The sequence below is a fragment of the Epinephelus moara genome, chromosome 8 (assembly GCF_006386435.1).
Source record: "Epinephelus moara isolate mb chromosome 8, YSFRI_EMoa_1.0, whole genome shotgun sequence".
NCBI lineage: Eukaryota > Metazoa > Chordata > Actinopteri > Perciformes > Serranidae > Epinephelus > Epinephelus moara.
Window position 1 is genome coordinate 43,893,710 of NC_065513.1, and position 21,693 is coordinate 43,915,402.

Genomic DNA, 21,693 nt, shown 5'->3' on the forward strand with positions numbered 1-21,693 from the left:
TTTTGTTGTTGTTTGTCTTTTTATTTTATTTTTGCCAGTGCCATACAGCAACAATGCTTGGGGATGTGGTCTTTTACAAATTTGAAAATACTGTAAGAATGTCACTTTTATAGAATTGACTTCTTTATTTTATAATGTATGATTAATGTCTACATCAACAAATGTTAACCATAGAATCGTATCGAATCGTATCAAATCGAATTGTATCGAACCTTATCGGTCCTACACTGTATCGAATCGTATCGAATCGTTCTGTATGAAAAATATATCGTTTTTGAATCGTATCCTAACCCGTATATCTAGATATGTATCGAATCGTCTATCACAGAGAGATTCCCAACCCTACTACCTAGACGTCTGTGGTTATTGCTCGTTCATTGTTTGTTTATCTTCCGGCTTTGCTCTAGTCACAGTGAAGATGGCGACCGCGAGAGAAAGACACTCTGTCGAAATGATCGACATTGAACAACAAATGCTCTCATTACAAATGTTACGACGACGACTAAGAGAGAGAGAGGTGACTGCGCTGATGGTCTGTACGCCCGTTGAATGGCTCGAGGCGGTGTTGTGGTACTGCAGCAGGAAGCGAAACCTCGCGAAATGCCGGAAATTATGTAGTTTGAAGGACCAGTCATAGCTCTTGCGGTCTGCGTTGGGTCTGTGTTGCCTCGACGCGTGGTTACAATTTTTTGGAGGTGCACTCGGCGTCTCTGCGTCGGTCGCAGAGGGATACAACACCTCCGCAAAGCGCTCTGCGTCGTAGGTGCGCAGAAGCATAACCCTTGCTTAAGTTGATATTTAACATGTGGTGGGCGTCACAATGGATTGACATTCAACTAATTTCTAATATTTTCAGTTTTCTAAATATATTACGTTTGCCTAGCTAAATGACTTTTTTTTCATATTCATTTTTTGCCAATAAGGTTTAGAAAAGATTTTTTAGAGAGATATGTCAGACTCTGATCTTAACGAATCCAAGTTTTTTGCTGATTAGACTCACACTGGAAATGGAACTGGCTATCACAGCCTAAACTTTTGGATCTTGCCAATTGAATGAATTGAAAAAAGTCTCCAAAGAGCAAATACAATTAAAATTGTCATCTGTTAAAACAATTCACCATCTGGCTGAAAGTAGGAGTCATATTTTTCTGAGGTTTGTAAGCCAAACAGGTTGAGAAGCACTTGTCCCGTATCGACAACAGTGGCTTTTGAATGGAATTAAGATTTAGTTTTAAGAAAACATATGTAGCAAGATGACTGTTTAAGAAATCCGACAGATCAATGAGATGAAATGCCTGCCTTTTCCTTGTAGAGTGTTTATGAATTTTTCATAAGTCAGTGATGTTGGGCTTCTTGTTGTTATTTCTGTTTCGCTGTCATCATTAGAGAAACAGTTCTGTTGTTACATGAGAATCCCAGTCATTGTCTCTCTGAGTCTGTTCTCATGGAGGTATGTTCACCCTTCACTCAAGTTCATTGTTGACATAGCATGTCAGAGTTCAGTGTAGTCAGTGTGGGTTAGTGACAGACAGCTTTGTGTTGTCATTGGTTGAAGCCAGTCTCCTGTACAGTGAGGGGCCTTTTGTGTTGTTTAGGGGTCCCTTATTTGTCCAGGAAGTTGGTATGCTGGGCACAAAGCCCCTCTAAAATAAATCATTCCATCCAGAGCCACTCAGGAGAATAATACACTCAATAGTGTACCACTTCCGTGGCTGGCATAGTTATGGTAGGCAACAAAAGCCCCAGGGTGGTGATTTAGTGAGAATCTGATCCTGGAGCATATGGCCTCAGTCAGTCCCAGAACAGGCCTGCAGGCTGACATGGAGCATTTGATAGGATGGCCTGGGCCTCTATCTTTTCTTAACTTTCCAAAAGCCACCTCCCCTCTGGAGATACAGTGCCGGCTGCCATGATCGGGGAAATAGTTAGTTTCTAATGACGGTCAGGTAACAGCTGGAGAGGGGAATAACGGAAAGGATTGTCAAGAATTCAGTGCAACAATGTGCTGTGATTCTGTAAAGTCGAATGTGGGGTTAGACTCCAGGGGCTGTCGTGGTGATGGAATTTCCCCTGCGGTTATTAAGGGTGGTGCACCATGATATGTGCTATTACTGCCATTTTTTTGTTGTTTTTGCAAATGACTTAATTTATCCTGATTTTAGTGCTTTGTAAATAAACCTTGTTAGGCTACTGTTGGGAATATTGTTGATTTTTAAAAGACAAAGATGACACAGTTATAAAACAGATTAAATACTTGTTTATTGTTAAATGCAGAATACATAAGGGCAATAGAGCGCACAATATTTTGGTTGCGTCTGGTTGCTATGAGACAGAGGATCTGCGAAAGTTAAAATGTCAGCAGAAGGTAGAGTACCTACTAGCCCTGGCCCTTGACCTTGGTCTGTGTGGGTCTAGTATTAGTTTCTTGTCCGTTGTTGTTGTTTAGTAATGTGATGGTTGGTCTTTGTGGTATTTGTCCCGACCCTGAAGTGACAGTGATGAGCGGCTGCAGCGTTTTACTCAAAGTTGATGGTTTTTTTTAACTCTCGGTGACCAGAAAAAAAGAGCAAACGTGCAACAGCTGGCACTCTGTAGTGAGTTTGATTTGCTCATGCCATATTTTTACACCAATTCCTTATCAAACAAAAAACTGCACACCTTCTGAATTCAAATTTTTCTCCTTTTCGAACTAAGACTAGCTTAATTGCCTTGTGCACTCATTGTTAAACCCCCCAGATTGAAACTCAACAGAAACAAGATAAAACTCATCAAAACTGTCTTGGTTAGTCTTTCCATTGCTCTACCAAGTTCTTGATCTGGTTTGATCAAAATAAACCAGTAATTCACAGAGTTAGAAGTGAAAATATGATGGCTCTACTTCACATTGTTTTTTCCTGTGCTGTGTCTTGCTCGTTTTTTGAAGGCAAACCATTAAATTAGGAAAATAAAATGAGAAAAATTGACCCAGCCAGTAACCGATATATTTGTCCAATCCCCCAACCTGACTCTGATGGATACTACGTGACTTTTGCAGGTCCAAAACAAATCCTGACTTTGTCACGAGGTGTCCCAGACACTGGGTTGGGTTTTGTAATATATTGTGCACAACAACAAGATGCTTGTTGTTGGAGCACCTAAGAGATGAGCAGATTATTCGCTCCAGCCGTGCATCTCTGGAATAATCTTGTAATCAGTACACCTCATCTGACATCACTTCACTTCACTCCCAGTCAACATGCCAACAGTCTCAGCATGAAATATCATGTAGTCTGCTCTGAGGCAACACAGAGGGAGTGAATTTGGTTTTTAGGATGTTAAGTGTAGCTCTTCAGTTGCTCTGTTTTTGTGCTAAGGTTAGCTATTCTTTTTGCATCTTGTCCATGCATGCTTAAACAGCCTGCTCCTTTCAGCCTTTTGGCCCTTTGCCCGAGCAAATGGATTTTGCCTCGTAAAGTCTGTCACCCAGCTCATGCAACCCCCACATCTTCTTGCTTCCTTTCTGGCCTCAAGTTTGATCTTTACTACGTCTGCATCCTACATTGTGTCAAAGCAGTATATAATGCTTAAGATTTGCACAATATGACTCACAGGTAGCTTTTACTTATATGGCAGGTTCATAAAGCACACTCTGCATCACATAACATGACCAGTGATGGGATGTAACTAACTACATTCACCCAAATAATTTAGTTATGTAAAAAATTGACTAACTTTACATGAGTGTTTCAATTTTATGTTCCTTAATACGTCTACTTAACTCCATCTCAGAGGTTTGTTGACTGTGATAAACTGAAAGATGAAGTGTTCCTTTATGTGTTGAGAAACTTCTACTTCTTCAGCTGAATAAACTCTTTAAAAACTTTCTTGAATCAGCTGGAAAATGCATCGTCACAAAGCTGGAAACAGGGCTGTTTTTCTGACACCATGAAAAGTTGACTTTTTAAAGATCTGTGGTTCTCACAGAACAGCCATGCAACAAATATATGATGATCTAATAGAACATGATGTGTTGCTGTAGATTAAACTACCCAACAGTATATAAAGGAGTTAAAATGAGCACAACAACATCTTAAACATTTACAGCAGAATGCCACACACACATTAATGCAGCAGTAATATTAATCCAAAAACATCAGATATAGAACATTTTACTGCACAATGAGTGCTTTTAATTTTCATACTTTAAAGGTTAAGTGTGTAGGATTTAGAGGGTATACTGGTAGAAAAGGAATATAATATTCAAAACTGTGTTTTCATTAGGTTATAATCACCTAAAAATAAGAATCACAGTGTTTTTGTTACCTTAATATGAGCTGTTTACACAGAGAGTGGGTCTTCTACCACAGAGTTCTACAGTAGCTCAGAACAGACAATTCAAACAGTAGCCCCTTTTACACTGCCAGATTTTCAGGGAATGTTGGGCCGTTTTGCCGGCAAGCTGCGAGCGTTTAGACACACAGAGCCGGATTGGCGAGTTGATCCAAAGTGCCCAATTTTCCGCCTCGTAGGGTAGACATATTGGCGGAAACTTTTTGGTCCTCGTAGGGTAGACATATTGGCGGAAACTTTTTGGTTTAAAAAGAACGAGGCGCCCTTCCGCCACGGGAGGGGCTGTTGATGTCCTGTGGGAGGAGGTGTTGATGACGCTGCACGTGTGACCCACTGGCGATGGATAAACAGGAAACATCTGATAGCAGGAATTAGCGAGCAGCTAGTAGCAAGAGGGAAACACAAATTTGACAGACACTGTAAAGATGAGCAACTGGGGAGACAAGGAATTTCACGCCCTCCTTGTCCTCGCAAACGAAGAGGCCATTAACCGTCAGATGACAGGGACGGTGAAGGACGGGCCGACTTATGAGAGAATCACCGAAGGACTGACCAGCCGCAGCTTCCCTCCCACGTCACTGGTTACGTCACATGCTGAGCTACACGTTTTGTTACTTGCTCACGCCCCCCATTGCCCCGAAAAAGGCGCATTCTGTATAAACAAAAGAAGGCTGGCGGCATTTCGCTGCACTCCCCGATTTTGTTTTTATACTGCCAATGCTGAAAGAAGACTGATTGGGCTTTCTTGCAAATTTGCACAATTCCTATCTAAAGGGCTAATGGCTCTCGATAGGGTTATTCGCCTTTTTGCGTCGGCAAACGTAGTTCTTCTACATGCTTGGCATACCAGAAATGTTTCACTTCTGCAACCTCACGGCTGTATGTCAGTAAATCCTACATGCTTGACCTTTAAGTGATTTTTGCTGATGGTAGTTAAATACTTTTACTGAAGTAAGGTCTTGAATGCAGAACTTTTGCTTCTAGTGAAGTGTATTTGCAGAGTGGTAGTGGTACTCTTGCTGCAGTAAAGGATCTAGATATTTCTCCCACCACTAAATAACGACTGAATTTCATCTTAAAGACAGTCTTCATAAATGATTGCCTGCTCTTTTAAAAGTAGCTCTTTCATAAGACGATGTTATATGATTCATTTTTCTGCGTAAAGTTCACTCCCACTCCCCACAAGCCTCTGGATGGCTCTGCACTCAACTGCTTTGTTACAGGAAATCAATTTAAGCTTGGCCCAGCGGTTTGGAGTGACCATCAAGCTAACCTTAGCACACAGGGCAGACCAAGGCAAATCGATAAACAGCATCCAGGAGGCGTAAACAGCTCTGGCTCTTGTACTTTGTCTTGGCAGAATTTCTTTTTCTGTCTTTTTTTCGGAGGTGGCAGCAGGTCTGATACTTGGTAGCTCCATTTATACATGCAGCAAATTTCATCTTTTCATTCTGTTATTATTCTATTTCAGTTTTTTTTTTTTTTTGCCCAGCATCAGTGATATTTCAAGTTGTTGTGCTGAAATTCTCTGACACGTTTCTGTTTCTGTATTGTTCCCCTTGCAATGGGTTTTTGATCGCATTCTGCTATTGTTACCCATTTCAGCAGCATCAGCATAATGTTTTAGAAGCTGCTTGTTGTCTCATCAGCAGTTTATGTTTTTATTGTCTATTTTTTTATCGTTTGTCTGTATGCAGCCAACCCTGACCTTGTGACTGTCAGCAATTTATATGTTAATCTCTGGATCAGTGGCATCAAAAATCACGACGGTCTTATATGTTCCTGAAATGAGGGTAAAAACTAGATGACACAGAATAGACCAAAATCAAAATATACTGTCACTTTGTTGGTGTTTCATGGCAGTTTCTCATTTGCTCCATTGAATGCGGTCTTGCTTTATTTCCAGCTGCAGCTCTGCTATAGCAGGTTGTCCTCTGTCTCATTAGATAGCTGTTGATTCCCCTGTGCAGCAGAGTGGCATCAGTCACCCCCTCTAAGCTGATAATGCCTGCTACAGTAACTCTCACTGTTGTCACTACATACCAGCAAACACTACACTTCAGTTTGTTTATGTTTGCTTTGCCTGACTTTGTTTTGGCTGACTGTCGACTCTGCCATCCTCTGTTTACTGTCCTCACGGGGACACACAGGTTTAACCTGCGTGAATTATTTGTACTCTTTATGTTGCACTGTCCTCACACCAGCACAGCTTCTGAGATCTGTTTTAACATTGTGTTGATGGACTTTTCAATGAAGGCCTTTGTGTCCACTGGTCACTTCAGCTCCCCTCCACTTATGCTCATTCTCGATCCAAAGCTACGCTGTTTTTCAGCTGACCTAAGGTAACTTGTTAGGCAACAAGCGCACCATTGTCGATCCTTTCTTTCTTCTCCTCAGTCGGTGGACTTTGATGCCCAACACTCAGTGACTCAGTGATCCCCTCTAATGAGACCGGGGACTGTCCCATCACAGTGCTAGAGTCCATTCACCCAGAGAGGCACACAGGACAGTGACAGCAGCTACTGGCACTCTAGCTAACACCTCGTCCCTGTCAACACAGTTCACTCCTACACCAGAAACCAAGCTTCCCACTGAAAATTCGCTTCACATCTCATTCCTGTTAAACCTTGCTAGGTTTTATAAAGCAAATAGCTTAATTTACTCCAGGATTACACTCAGTTGGAGTCAGTCCAATGCAAGCTAAAGGAGCTTAGCCTACTTGAAATGAGACCAGTTAGCTGCTGTAAAAATATCAGCTCTTGGCGGCCGTCTATAAATCCTAGATTACACTTTATCTGACTGATGTTTCTACCCTGATGTTGAGTATATTTGGTCTTTTTTTCAGCACTGCCCTGTTTTGTACTCACATTCACACCTCACAGCAGTCACAGTCTCAACAAAAAGGGCAATGTGTGTGAGAAATAAGATGTTTTGGGTGAAAAATGTGATTTACCATGTGTGTGCAAAGTGTATTTGTGACATGGTTAACCGTAAAATGTCTTTGCAATTGCTGCTGTCATGCAGGAACATAAGCCATAGTCTGATATTCAAGTCTCGTGTGAGCATTGCCTAATTTATTATTTATGGCCAGTTAGCAGTTTTCTATGTGGTATTCATGATAACCACCACCCTGTGAAATAATTTTCATGTGTGAAATGTACCTTAGTATGCTGATGTAATGCTAACGCGTCATCTTGTGTTTTTCCAGGGGGCTTCTCGGTGGTGTTTCTGGCTCGTACACACAGTGGTGTCCGCTGTGCTCTCAAAAGGATGTACGTCAACAACGTCCCAGACCTGAATGTGTACAAGAGAGAGATCACTATCATGGTGAGAGCAGCATCACGATGTTTGGTTGTGTAGTTACAGATGTTATCTCTCAGCCCAACCTTAGTCTTCTTCCGTCTTGCTTTTATAATAGAGCTTGATTTTAAATTTGCTCATTGCACACAAATATTAATCATAGCTCAGGAAATTAAGATATAACCTTTGCCTAATTGTGCAGCTAGTTGTGGTAATGTTTGATTGGAAATCTTTTTGAAAAGGAAATTTGCGGTGTGAATTAAACACAGTCTGTTGAAGATGAAAGTAAAAGAATCAGCTCATAATATTCCTGATCACACTGTTTATCCCCGTGTTCTACTAATTCTTGGTATTACACTTCCTTCCTGCCCTTCATGGGCTGGAAAAATGATTTCTCTCACTTCTTGTGCTCTGAGGGCTTCATTTGTACTTGAAGACACTGTGCTCATTATTTGAAAATTTCATGAGGGCATTCTCAGTTATCGGGTATTTAATTTAAGGACATAATTCCTGTTTGAAATGGGACACACGCCCTCATAAAGTCGCATGCCCTCGTAAAGCAAGGTGCATATAAATGGCTTCATTCCATCTTCCTGACCCGTCCTGTTTGCCAACATTTCCAGTTTGGCAAGAGCAAAAGCCTTTTGGCTGTGTGCTGGGTGACATTGTATTAATGCACCTGGTCCATTGACTAATACGTTTGATCTATTACACAGAGTGGGCACCTCCATGATTACAGCAGATAATTCAAGGTGTTTCATGTCATTCAAAGTTGGATATTCTCATTTATTCTGTAACCGAGCAGACGCGTACGTCTTGGACAACAGCAGATGTCTCGTCTTGAACGTTTGACCTCAGTGTGTCAGCGGACAGCTCACTCTGAGCTGTTTGGCCAGCTTTGTGTGTCTGTTCATTTGCCTCATCATCAGCTGTGAAATACTCACCCACACAGCTGACCTTAAACACTGACACAGTTCTGGCCTGTTGGGACGTTGGCCTAAGGTGTGTCGGTTTCTACAACACACAGCAAGTCTCTTTTCATGCTGGTGTTTAACAACAACAAGCACAAACGCTGCGATGCTTTAATCCAGTGAATGAATCAAGTTAAGAGCGATTAGTGGAGTTAAGAGCTCAGCATGGTGTTGGGACACAAAGAAATACAAAAAGCTTTCTTACCACGCACAGTAGCTCGATGGCAAAGATGAGATTGGACTCAAATGAACTGGATGTTTAACTTTTGGGATGTGTTTTTTGATGAAGCAATCACCGGCTGTTTGTTTGTAAATGTGGTCCATAGATTAACACTGCTCTACGTGGCAAAACCAGGAGGTAAACACAATTGTCTCAACTTGATTATGAGGCAAAGTTTATGTGCTTTAAAGTTAGATGTTTAGGTGGTGTATCTTTTTGTCTTCCTTAAACTAATTGAGTTTGAATGTTTGTAACTTTAGACATTACAATCTGTACCATATCTAACGTGATTGACTTGTCTGACCTCTTTAATTTATATTATTTAAAAAGACATGAAGAAACAGCAGAGCATTCTTCCAGGCTGCACTTTTTCTTAATGTTGATTTGAGCATTGAGTAGCAGCCTCCCTCAGCTAAACAAATATAGCAGCAAAACGACACAAGTCCAAACATGAATACTCATGAGCGCTTACTAAGAAAGGACAAAACACTGTGTACACAGTCCACATAATCACCTCAATAGCTACCTTGTGTTTTTGTCTGTTTTCTTTTTTGAGGCTTCGTGACAATTAAATCCTGGAGTTGCACAGTCTCTCCTTCTTGAATGCTTCTATGTGTTTGTGTCCTGATCAGTTTTATGTTTTCCTCCTGTATGTAGAAAGAGCTGTCAGGCCACAAGAACATTGTCGGATACCTGGACTCCACAATCAACGCTGTGTCGGACAGCGTCTGGGAGGTTCTGATCCTCATGGAATACTGTAAAGGTACTGTTTTATACTTATTTAATTCAGCTTCATTATAGTTTCTGTTTATAATGTCTGACTTCTGATATTAATTGCGTTAGGGTAAGTAAGCTAGTAAGCTAAGTAAGCTGCCGTCCCCATACCTGAATTGCCTCCCCTGTCTAAGCTTTGATTAATCGTGACTATTTCTCACTGGGGCTTCGATGCCCAAAATCTGGTATTTGGGACAGCCCTAGTAGTTAAAGAGGCTTGTTGCTTTGTTGCTGCCTCTGTCCTTTGTGTGGCCCATCTATTGATCGTGGCAGCTATCTGGCTCAGCTTGGCTTTTTGGAAGGCTATTTTGAGCGGTTTTGCCCTCATTGGACGAGTTTACATGCAAACATGACTGATTAATGAGAATATTCAGATAGATGCATCTTGTACATGGTGACATATTTAGTTTACTTAACAACAGTTTGAAACATTTGTTTTGCTTATGGCCGTCTTATTGTCCTCGAAACATGTTTTCCCAATTTTTATTAATTTGTTGACGGCTTATTATGGTCACAAAAAAGTATGACCTCAGCTGACTTGTACTGATAATACCAAAAGATCCATGATGCTTCGATACAATATGCCATGTCACAAATATTGAGTTTTAATTAGGTCAAGTTCAGCTTGAGGTTGTTACGAGCATGTTTAATCAGGACAACTGCAAACTATCTCAGCTGGAGGATTTTGCAAGAACACCAAACGTGCTGGCAGGGACTATGGTTACCCAGCCCGAGCTGATGAGTCCTAAAGCTCTCCGTCCACCTCTCTCTTGCAGCGGGTCAGGTGGTGAAGCAGATGAACCAGCGGCTGAATGTGGGCTTCAGTGAGGCGGAGGTCCTCCACATCTTCTGTGACACCTGCGAGGCCGTGGCCCGCCTGCATCAATGCAAGACACCCGTCATCCACAGAGACCTCAAGGTGAGAAGGGAGTTACTCCCTGCTCCCCATCCCCACTCTTCTTGTCTTCCTTTCTCTGTTCCCTTATTAGAACATGTTAATCTACTGGTTATATGCAACTTATGATTTTTTTATTAGGAATGTTTTCGATTATGTAAAATGGAAGAAAAGTCCAAGGTGACATCTTCAAATTGCTTCTTTTGTCAGACCAATGGTTCAAAACTAAAGGATTTTCAATTACCAGAGATATTTGATTGAGAAAACGACCAAATCCTTAACTTTATAAAAGTTGGAGCTTGAGAATTTTTGAAGTTTCTGCTACATAAATGACTTAAACCATTCATTGCTGTCAAATCATTTTCTGCAGAGAGACTAGTTGAGTAATGAACTTCATGCATGGTGAAAATATAGTTTCTCCAGGGAAGTATTCCTTTTAATGCACATGTAATGTGTGTATGGAAACATACAGATGTGAATGTACAGTATTATGTCAGTACTTGGTCTAGTATTACAATAATGGAGCATCATCACGTAATCAGAGCAAAATTTAGCCCCAAACTGGCAGTTACCTACCAAATGAAATCATGAAAAAGCATATATCTTAATTATTGTGTTACCAAGAGCTGTCTTATTTGTGTGAATGTTGTAGTCTCGTCCTGTTATTTTGTTCACTGTTACATGTGAGTTGTTTTGTAAACTGTCACAAATGTAAAGTTGTTGTGGACCTCAGGAAGAATAGCTGCTGCAATGCAGTGGCTAATGGGTATCCTAATAAACTAAACTAAACTAATCGACTAATTAGTAAGGCATTAACTACTCTAACCCATCCATTATCCATTACCACTTATCCCATTTCAGCTGGCATTGAGCAGGATGCAGGATACACTCTGGACAGGTTGCCAGACTATCACAGGGCTGACACATAGAGACAACCCTTTACACTCAGGTTTACACTTAGTCATCAATTAATCTAACCTGCATGTCTTTGGACTGTGGGAGGAAGCTGGAGTACCCGGAGAAAACCCACGCTGACACAGGGAGAACATATCAAACTTCACACAGACGGGTCACAGCCGGCTTACAAGTTTGAAACTGGAACCTTCTTGCTGTAAAGCGACAGTGCTAACCACTTATTGACTAATTGGTTAGGCATTTACTGCTCTGACCCTTGACAAAAATGATAAGTAATCATGACATTTCCTCGAGAAAAACACTAAAACCCAAAGTGCTTTGGCCAAAAGCTGAACATGCAGTACATTGGTATAAGGTTGCACATGTTAATCCCTGAAAACAGGAACAGAATTGTTAAAAGAATATCTGGGAAGTTAAAGCAACTTCCTTAACTAAGACTTCTTTAAAAAAAGATGTAACAATACACTCAACAGCGTTTGGCAGGATCTGAAGCGTGGAGTTCTGCACTGACTCTACAGCAGCAGCTTTGAAAAGATGTCGACAATATCAGAAGGAGGAACTTGTGGTTTGCCACTTTAACAGTAATTTATTCAATTTAATGTCAGATACTGTTTGTAAACTTAAGTGATGTAAATGTGCTTGGTCAGCAGAAGAAAGAACGTTTTGGTTTCACTGCTCATTCTAACTCCTCTGCTTCCTCTTACGCTCCCCCGCTTCCTTTGCCAGCATGCTCTCTTATTTCCTCTCCTTCCTCTTATTTGATACCCCCCTGCTTGTTGCTCATCCACCTCCTTTTCCTCTTTCTCCTCCACCTAATCCTGCACAGCACTTACCGTTTGTGCAGGCCAGAATAGCCGTTTCATCTTGAAATTCCTCACTAACTTTCAGCTAACTTGTTTTTTTTAGTAAGAGTAGATTTTTAAACCAAGGGTGGCTCCAAGCCAGATTTACCCTCGTTTTGCTGATGCTTGGAGGCCGGTGGTAATTTCCCAGCCACCCTGGTTGAATTCTCCTCAGTGCCCCATCAGTGGGCCGCTGTACTCTGTCCAGTTGGACAAGCCTCTAAACAGTGCGGTCCCTTCAGCTTCACAGGCCTGTCCTCTGTTCGCTGTCTGTATCTATCTGTTCAGCCTACATGGCTTACATAACATCGCAGGGATACAAAAGACCACGGAGGCCCAGTCACACATCGCCAGGGGAAGTGAGAGTGCAAAAAAAGCCCCTTAACCCCGAGCTGTCAACAGTATTGAGACACTGTGTTGCTTTCATTAGCTCAGCTTTTTCCTTGGACAGTTTGAAATCTTTTTCTTGATACTCTTTGTGGTCTCTCCTCTTCACTTTGTCTTGCTTCTTGTGTTCCATCTTTCCTCCACCTGCCTTCATTTTTTCTGTCATTTACTCAGCCATTCCTCACTCCTTGCTTTGCTGTTGTCATGTTGTTACTCAGGCTTGTAATCTCCCTGCTGTGGTCCTAAAAGTATCATCCAAAAACCGATGCCTGAAACCCATCTGATAACATACAAATAAGAAACACATCTGCTTTCAGTCTGACTTGTTATTGAAATGTGCCTCCTGTCTGTCGGGCCACAGAACAGCTCTGATGAGGTTCCTGTGGCAGAATTACTGTAATGAGGGCTTGTCCCACTACTCCATCACTGTGTATTAAATCAGTTTGTGAGTTTTTACAAGCGACTTTATCCACTAATTGTCTTCCATGCCCATTATGATGTAATTGCGGATTAGCTTCGGCTTGGTTGTTTGTTTGTTCATCTGTCTGCCACAAACATTTCAGAGTCACAGCTGATGTAATTTCAATGGCATTATGCGTCTCAATCACGACCGCAGTCTTGCTTTTGCTAAATTATACTGGATGCAGACTGGTAATGGGGAAAGAGCTGTTTGGTCATCGTCAGGTCATCACACATAAAAAAAATATGACAAAACAAATAGCAGCAGCAGCAGTTTAAACCTGCAGATGTTGACATGTTGATTTTGCCACCTATAGGGAAAGAAAGGGCCCTATTTGAATGCTTTAAAGTGCATGGTGCAAGTGCATTTAGGGTGTGTCCAACTCCACTTTTGCCTAGCTAAATGGCGCTTAATCTGGGTGCAAAGATTATGCATTTAGTCCCTTAATTATTATAATCAAAGGTGTGTTATCGGCATAACAACCAGTCAGAGCATCATCTTCCAAAAGCCAGGTGCACCTACACCTGGCATATTGCTATTTACGTGGCAGATCTGGCAAATTGGAGCAGCAAGCAGTTTTCTGCTGAGAGTAACGCAACTACCGCGGGACATTGAAGCAGCAAAACTAAAAACTGTTGTAATAAACTTGACAGAAGAAACACAACTTAACATTGAGCTTCGGACATAAACAGTGAAGTTACGCTGCTCCTCATGCGTTACTGTGCACAGCTTCTATCCTAATGGAGAGTTGGACAGCTGTGGATTTCTGTGTGTGTAATAAGCAGACTGTATGCATGTTGTGAACCCACCTATCAAGGCGCGAGGTTACTATCTGTGTAATGCACCTTTTTAATAGCAGAAATATACTGCACCATCCTGACTTATGACCAGGTGTTTGTTGGTCAATGAAGCAATCACTTTCTGCTGCCTCAGAATAGCAATACACTAACAATGCCCCTGACCACACCTCATGTTAAGACACCTCATGTTACATTCACATGGGCGCTCAGATGTGCACAAGTACATTTTGCTGCTCACACAACGTGGGCGCTGGCTGTGAAAATGACAACCGTGTCGATCTGAAACTAGCAATGATAGTTGTGCTGCGCTCTGTTCCACTCTGCGTGGGGCGTAAAATAAGGCCCAATGTGTGTTATTAATGACATTTCATCTCTTGTTTTAATAGAAAACATTTTCTGTTTTTCTTTCTAAAGATTTACATTTAACATTTAACACTTACACTGTGGATTTTATTGAAAATAAGTTGTACACATTTAGAACAGTCACAGAAGGCTGAGGACACATGGTGTCTCCCACAGCAGGTTTAAAATGTAAAATATGAAACCTCAAACACAAACACGGCTATAATAAAAGCAAAAGCAGTTGTAACACTTTGAAAATGGCAGAAACTATTACTTTCGGGCACACAATAACATGTTTTCATCTTCAGTTGTAATCTTCTGCTGCTGTCATTTTCCTTTCCTGTGGGTGGTGCGGGTTGGACTGCAAATGCAGATCCAAACGTTCTGGGTTTGCAGCTCTGTTATTGGATGATGAGTGACACTGCGTTTAAATAAGCCAGTGAAGAAAAAATGACATTCAACTGCATCTGTCAGTGCATCTATATTCTGTCATTGATATGTTTTCATTAGTGCTATAAACATCTAAAATCTCTGTCTGTTCATTTACCAGGTTGAAAACATCCTGCTGAACGACCAGGGAAACTATGTGCTGTGTGACTTCGGCAGTTCCACTCACAAGATTTTGCTGCCACATAAAGATGGAGTGACTGCCGTGGAGGACGAGATTAAGAAGTAAGTTGCTTTGTCAATGAAAGATGTTATGTTCTGCAGGTCACTTAATACAGTAGATGTTAGAACCATAATTCTGGCTGCTGTAACAATATTGTTATACTTGTCAGAGTGGTGTGTAAAGTTGTGAAATCATGTAAAACTCTCGCTAAAAAAGACCAGCATATAACGGACTTTTTGCACCACAGGAACTTTGGGGGAAACCCAGGACTGTTTTAAAAAACTCAGGAAGTTAACCTGCATTTCGACTGCAGGAACATGTGTAGTTTCCATTTTAGGTCCTGCACCCCGAAAAGTCCCTGCTACTGAGATAATATTTATCATGGCTCACAATCTATCAAGGGAGAGTTTGCACTGACTTATCAAACTAATGACTCAAATCTTATAACATGGGTGATACGATGGAGATTTCTTGAAACGTTACTGACTTGAACAGGGTTATGGCGTAAACTTTCCAACTAGTCAAAAAAAAAAAAAAGATTGAGGCAACAAGAATGAGCGAGCATAAACAGTTTAGAGAACTCTAAGTGTATTTGCAAATTGTTTTAGTGCAGTTACTTTCAAAAGCAGAAAAATAACCCAAAAACATTCACTCAGAAACACCAGAAAGGCTCGTCTCCTTTCCAACGTCCCAAGAGAACATGACAAAGAACAACATGATAACACTGCCTTGGAATTGGACTAATTTGTCTCATCATCACGGTTATTCAGATGTAGTGGAAACACAAACAGCACAAATGGGACTTTTTAATCTAGTTCCTGGGTCTCCTCAGTTCCCTGTTGAAGATGGCCTACAACTGGTAGATTTATGTGAGGGAAAGGTGTTGTTACCTTCAGTATTCAGAATACTCCTATCCAAACCAAGTCTGGCGTGTGGCCAGGTTGCTGTCAAATACAGTGTTTCACTCAACGTGCTGCAACTCAAGGTCTGTTTATTTGTGTCCACAAAGCAAATGAGTGAGCTTCAAGGCACACAGGGAGCAGATCAGAATAGCTCTGTTTACCAAACACAGAGTCGTACACTGCACGTAAACTAAACATATACATACAACTGCAAACAATCAAATTGTTGTTGATCTGTTGCAGATGATGGTGCAGTGGGAGGTGGTAAATGTGGCACTCTTTTGTGGTCACAACCCCAGCACTTGCTACTATATTGTACTGATGTAGTGTTTATAATTTGTTTGTGTGTCAGATCTAAGAAGCCCATTCAGCTCTGGCCTTTTAACTTTCCCACATTTATAGCGGCAATAAAGAGCAATGTGTGGTGCTTATCAACAGTATATTTCCTTGTGTAAACTCTGCTTCATGCTTCTCTGGTCATACAGAAACCATCTGATCTGTGGTGACTCAGACAGCTTTTGCATTTTCATAACCCAGCTGGATTTATACCAAAACACAACCAGCTGCTTTGATTAGTATCAGAATGACTTTGAATAGAAAACAAAACTAAGTGTTTGGCAATGTTTGTGGTGAGATTCTGTTTTTTTCTTCTTCTCTATGTCGGGAAACTGAAGCACCCATGTGTCATCAATGGAAAGTGTGCTCAGAGGTAGTGACAGAAATAATAATAAAGGAGAAATAATAAAGGCATAAGATAAAATAATTAAAAAGTATTAAAATAAAAAGATAATAATATATTAAGAATAAATAAAATATTTAAAAATATACAAATATGAAAATAAAAATATATAGAAATTTCAAAAAATAATAAAATAAATTAAAAAATATCAATTTAAAAAATAATGATAAAATATATGTTTAAAAATTTAGAATATAAATAAAAGTTGAAAAGGATAACTAGGCATTGAAAGGAAATAAGACAGTGAGCGTTTCATGTGTGTATGGGTCACAGTCTTCAGTGACATTAAGTGGCGGTGCAGTCAGTAAATAGTTTTGTGTAGGATATTAGTATTAGCAGGAATGCAGTAGAGCAAACATGTAGTGCAATCTAAATAAGATATCAGCCTTATTGGCCTAAATCTGAGATCAGATCGGGACATCCCTAGCCAAAACACACAAAGATAGTTAACAGGGCCGATCAAGGCATTTTTAAACTGATCAAGATCGGCTATACTGAGCTATACAGCGTCCGATCTGATCCTTTGTCATGCACAGCAACACGAGTGCAGCTATCGTCAGCTCTCCAACTCTCATTCAGCTACAACGAAACACCAGACTCCATAAACGACAGCAAAACACAGTACGAGATGGTTTGTTCATGTTATTTACTGAAGTTATGAGCACTTCTTTTATTTCAGCTCAGTGTGACAGTCTCTTGAATCATCATCTCTTGTCATCATGGCGCATGGTGTTTCACTGCCCCACGGCTCAGAGGAGAAACAGACATCGGTGCAGAGCTTACGACAGCCACACTCACCATGTCACTGCAAGTGCAACAAAAGCCCCACGAGCAAAGAGCCAATAAGAGTAATATATTAATGCAGCCTCATTTGCGCAAAAGGTTTACTGCTGACGAAAATAAACACTCAACGAAATACAGCTAAAAGGAGTGTTTGTTATTTTAAACTTATTTTATAACAAAAAATATTAAATAACAAACATTAAGGAACAGTTTGTGTGCAGGTTTTTTTCTCAATACATTACGGAACTATTCAATTTTTAAGCATATAAAGTGGATTGATTTTAATAACTTTAAGGTACTTCAAGTTTGCAGTGTGCATCTGAATTATTTAGGAAAAAGAAGTGTTGGATTGGGACTCCGTATCAGCAGATACTCAGTACTAAATGACTTGAATCAGATTGGATTGCATTTACATATATATAAGTACTATTACAATGTTGTAGCTGGTCGAGGTGGAGCTAATTTTAAATTGTATATAATCTTGAGGAGTTTAATATGTACCAATTCCATCATATGTTTTTCAGTGTATTATATATTTTGTATATAGAATAATAACCTTACATATAACTACAATTGGCAAAGAATACACTAGAGTAAAAAATATAACATTTCCCTTTAAAATGTGGTGGAGTAGAAGTATAAGATAGCATTGAATGAAGGGAATAAATTACTTTATTTCAAGCCAAAAATAAAAAGAAACTTAATAAAAAACAAGACAAAGATAACAGTGTCTGAAAAGGAGTAGGCAGAAGTAAAATTTATATGTCCCTACTCCTTTCTTACGTTTCTTCTTTTAACTCATGTATTATTTCAACAAATTCCCAAATTTATGTACAACTAATATACAACCATCCCCAGTTTATTTACCACCCAATTAGATAAATAAGTACTTTGACTGTTTATTTACAGTCCAAGTTACACCCAGTGTTACAAAATAAATATGCACTCCCCTATCACAACCTTTCCTCGTCTATATATCTGCCGGAAATATTATCTTTTTAGAGTCTTCAATTATATTCCCCCTCCCTGCCACAAAACATTTTTTGAATGTTGCCAGGAAGTAGATTATTTTTCCCATTAAAAGAGGAACAACGGGGCGTCGGTAGCGTAGTGGATAGTGCCGGCACCCTATGCACTAAGGCACCGCCTCGCTGTAGCGGCCGTGGGTTCGAATCTGGCTCGTGGCCCTTTGCTGCATGTCAGTCCCCACTCTCTCTCTGTCTCCCCCTTTCACTAATTATCCTGTCATTAAAGGCAAAAAGCCCACAAAAATAATCTTAAAAAAAAAAAAAAAGAGGAAGAAGTACCTCAAAACTGTGTTTAAGCACTGTACTTGTGTAAACCACCTCTGGTACTTTGTCATTTGAACTTTGACCTGCAACTGACAACTTCCTGTTGTTGTGTCTCACAGGTACACGACCCTCTCATATCGGGCGCCAGAGATGATTAACTTGTACGCAGGGAAAGCCATCACCACTAAGGCTGATATATGGGTAAGGGCCTGCTTTGTGTGTGTGTACAGTATTTGTGTGTGTGTGTGTGTGTGTGTGCGTGTGTGTTATGCACCCTGCAGGGCCGGTTTGTCCTGGCAGTGTCCTGGGCGTCACTCTGCCCCAACAGGTTCCTCCTCTCTCTCCCTCACTCAGTCTCTCAGTCTCTCGCTCGGGGCTGTTTGCCTCCACCAGCTCTCCAACANGTCACTCTGCCCCGACAGGTTCCTCCTCTCTCCCTCACTCAGTCTCTCAGTCTCTCGCTCGGGGCTGTTTGCCTCCACCAGCTCTCCAACAGTGTTTTTCCCTCATAAAACATTGAGCAACATCGTTCACTACACTCTGCCTCGTCCTGCTCCTCTCTCCCTGCTGCCTGTCTCTTTCTATACTCCCTCCTTTTGAGATAATTAGGCTCAGTCGAGGACCTCGATAAGCTCATGTGAAATAGGCCTCGGCTGTTTTTTTTGAAGGTGCGAGGTAGAGAGGCAGGAACAAGGGCTTGGACTGCAGCCATTTTGAGGAGCGGTGTAAATTGATGCACCCGGGGAGTTAAAACAGCCAGCATATAAAGATGCGGCTGTTAATGGGTCACTCTGTGCGTAATAAACGTGTGATCTTTTCTCACGTTCTGCTGATATACAGCTTTGAATCAAGACTCAAAAGACAACAACTGCTGAAATGATTATTGTTCTAGAGGGTTTTATTAAGAAGCATACATGTCTACAACAATATTTACACATACTGTATGTAAACCAGTGCAGATTGAAATACAAATGAAACTACCTAAACAAATAATATCAAGCTTCCTGTACAAAAGGATATGTTTCTAAAATTACCGTAACAGAATTTGGAAGTATCTCAACTATCACTGCCTTTAAAAAAAAAAAGCTTAATGTCTAGTACTCTTAAGTATTGAGGATACAAGCAATACTGCAATTCTACCTTTCAGTGAAGCAGTCCATGTAAAAATCAGATGATCAGTTGATTAATTTTGAGTTAACTGAGAAAATGCACTATTTATCAAGCCCCTTTCCCTCTGCGCAAAAACCCACTAACACCCACTAACATCTGGCTTTTGTATTTAATGGGAGCGGTTACAATCCGCGTTCACTCCAGAGACAAATGACTCTGCAGTAGTCACGGGTATTTAACGGCTCCAGCTCCAATCGGCTTCAATCTGCAGTGATAGCAATAAGATGCGCGGGTGAAGGTGCTAATTTTAGCCTCTTTGCCGACAAGATGCAATGATGGGCCGCCACAAAGTACAGTCTGCCTCCGTCCAAGCAGCACTCGAACATTGTTCAACATTTAGTCTGCATTGAGTTTGAGAGAGAGACTGAGGTACACATTGTAACATTTTCACAGGCCTCCATGCTGCTTTCTAGCATTTACTAACCTGTTTTCTGGCCTGCCTGTGACATTGAAGTGACTAGTCACTGGCAATGGGAAAGCAGTCGTTTGCCTATTTTTAACAGGTTTTCTCATGTCACACACACAGGGTGTAAAATGAACTTTTTACCTCATCTGCCGTTTGCTAGTGATCTCCAAAAATTTACCGGCCAAACATATTTTTCACCAGCCAAATAAAAAAAAGCGTGCCTTGTTTGACTAAAAATAATTCAAATCCAACTTTAGGAAAATCCAACCCTGTCCTCTGTGTTTTTTTGGCGTGCTTGCGGCAAAGTCTGAAGCTCATCGTGTTGGTGTGGGGGTCGTAGGTCAACCATGACTGCGGCTGGCCCGCGTTGTCTAGTTTCCATTTTTCAATAAAATGCCGTGCGACATTTGTACTCCGTTTAACTGTCTGTCCTTCCTGTCAAAATCCAACATGTTCAAATTCGTTTTTCCTCTTCTGGCGGTGGCTTCACGGCAGAAATGTGTCGCCTCAAAAAGTACCACAGAATGCCCAGGGTTCCGGTAGCTGATGTCATGCGTTCCCGGCACACGAACAATAAGCCGCGAGGGTCAAAATTGTCTGACACAGCTGGCAGAAATGGTCGAAGCACATAAAAAAACCACATGCAATTCAAAATTTTCCATTAGCCCTTGGCGGGTGTTAATTTTACACCCTGCACACACACATGCTAATTTTGGTGGAAAAGGGGCATTTTAATGCCAGATTTCCTCAGAACAAGGTATAGAGTCATACAGAGGTGATCCCACTCAATCATTACTTACGACCCACTTGAGGTGTGTGGTGGTTATTGGCTCTGTCCTCTGCCTGTATCCTCTTATTTTCTTCCTGGGCACAGAGTGCAGGTGAGATCGGAGTGTTTTAAAAAAGTTACGGCCAGGTGCCAGACCGTAAGCAGCATGCATCCAAGAAAAAGCTACAAAAATCACGGATATTGTGCCGAAACAATGCAAATATGAGGCGAAATGCAAAGCGGACAAAGCTTGTTCCAAAATGAGACTGAATCTGTGGTTGGCTTTCACTTTAGCTGGCAGTACTGTCTACAAACAGTAAACATAAATTCCTGCATCTTTAAATTTTGGGCTGACACTATGCAGAAGTCTGACTGCATTTTGTTGTGTTTCTATGCCGTTGTCTCAGACGTGCATTGGATTATTGACAGTTTGGATAGTGGACAAATTGAACAAAGAGTTGAATCAGTAACACATGCATATCTGTGATGATGAATTGTGGCTTCGAATAAACAGCCACTGAAAACAGTCTTTTCATGTTTACTTTAATGATCCTGTCACAGTGGATTAATGTATCAGTCTGCAGTAGTAGTTCTACATGAGATGAATAGACCGAAGCTTCAAACAGGCCTCTGGTTGAAGGAACTACTGTGGGACGTACAACAAAAACACCAGCTTCCTGCAGACTACCCCCTGCATTCTCACTTCCTGTTCTATGTTTAGCCACGTGTTTTAAAACTCGGCTGTTTCATACGTTGTTGCCTCACACAAGTGTCATATTTAACATTT

General features: G+C 40.9%; 1 protein-coding gene across 1 annotated transcript in view; it reads left to right on the forward strand.

The window, feature by feature from the left end:
• bmp2k (BMP2 inducible kinase) overlaps nucleotides 1-21,693 on the forward strand; it is a 68,084-nt gene that overhangs the window by 20,495 nt on the left and 25,896 nt on the right. Inside the window, exons 2-6 of the mRNA XM_050052104.1 lie at nucleotides 7,538-7,656; nucleotides 9,478-9,583; nucleotides 10,371-10,513; nucleotides 14,786-14,907; nucleotides 18,681-18,762. Of these exons, the coding sequence (XP_049908061.1) occupies nucleotides 7,538-7,656; nucleotides 9,478-9,583; nucleotides 10,371-10,513; nucleotides 14,786-14,907; nucleotides 18,681-18,762 (572 nt within the window). The remainder of the gene's footprint in view (nucleotides 1-7,537; nucleotides 7,657-9,477; nucleotides 9,584-10,370; nucleotides 10,514-14,785; nucleotides 14,908-18,680; nucleotides 18,763-21,693) is intronic.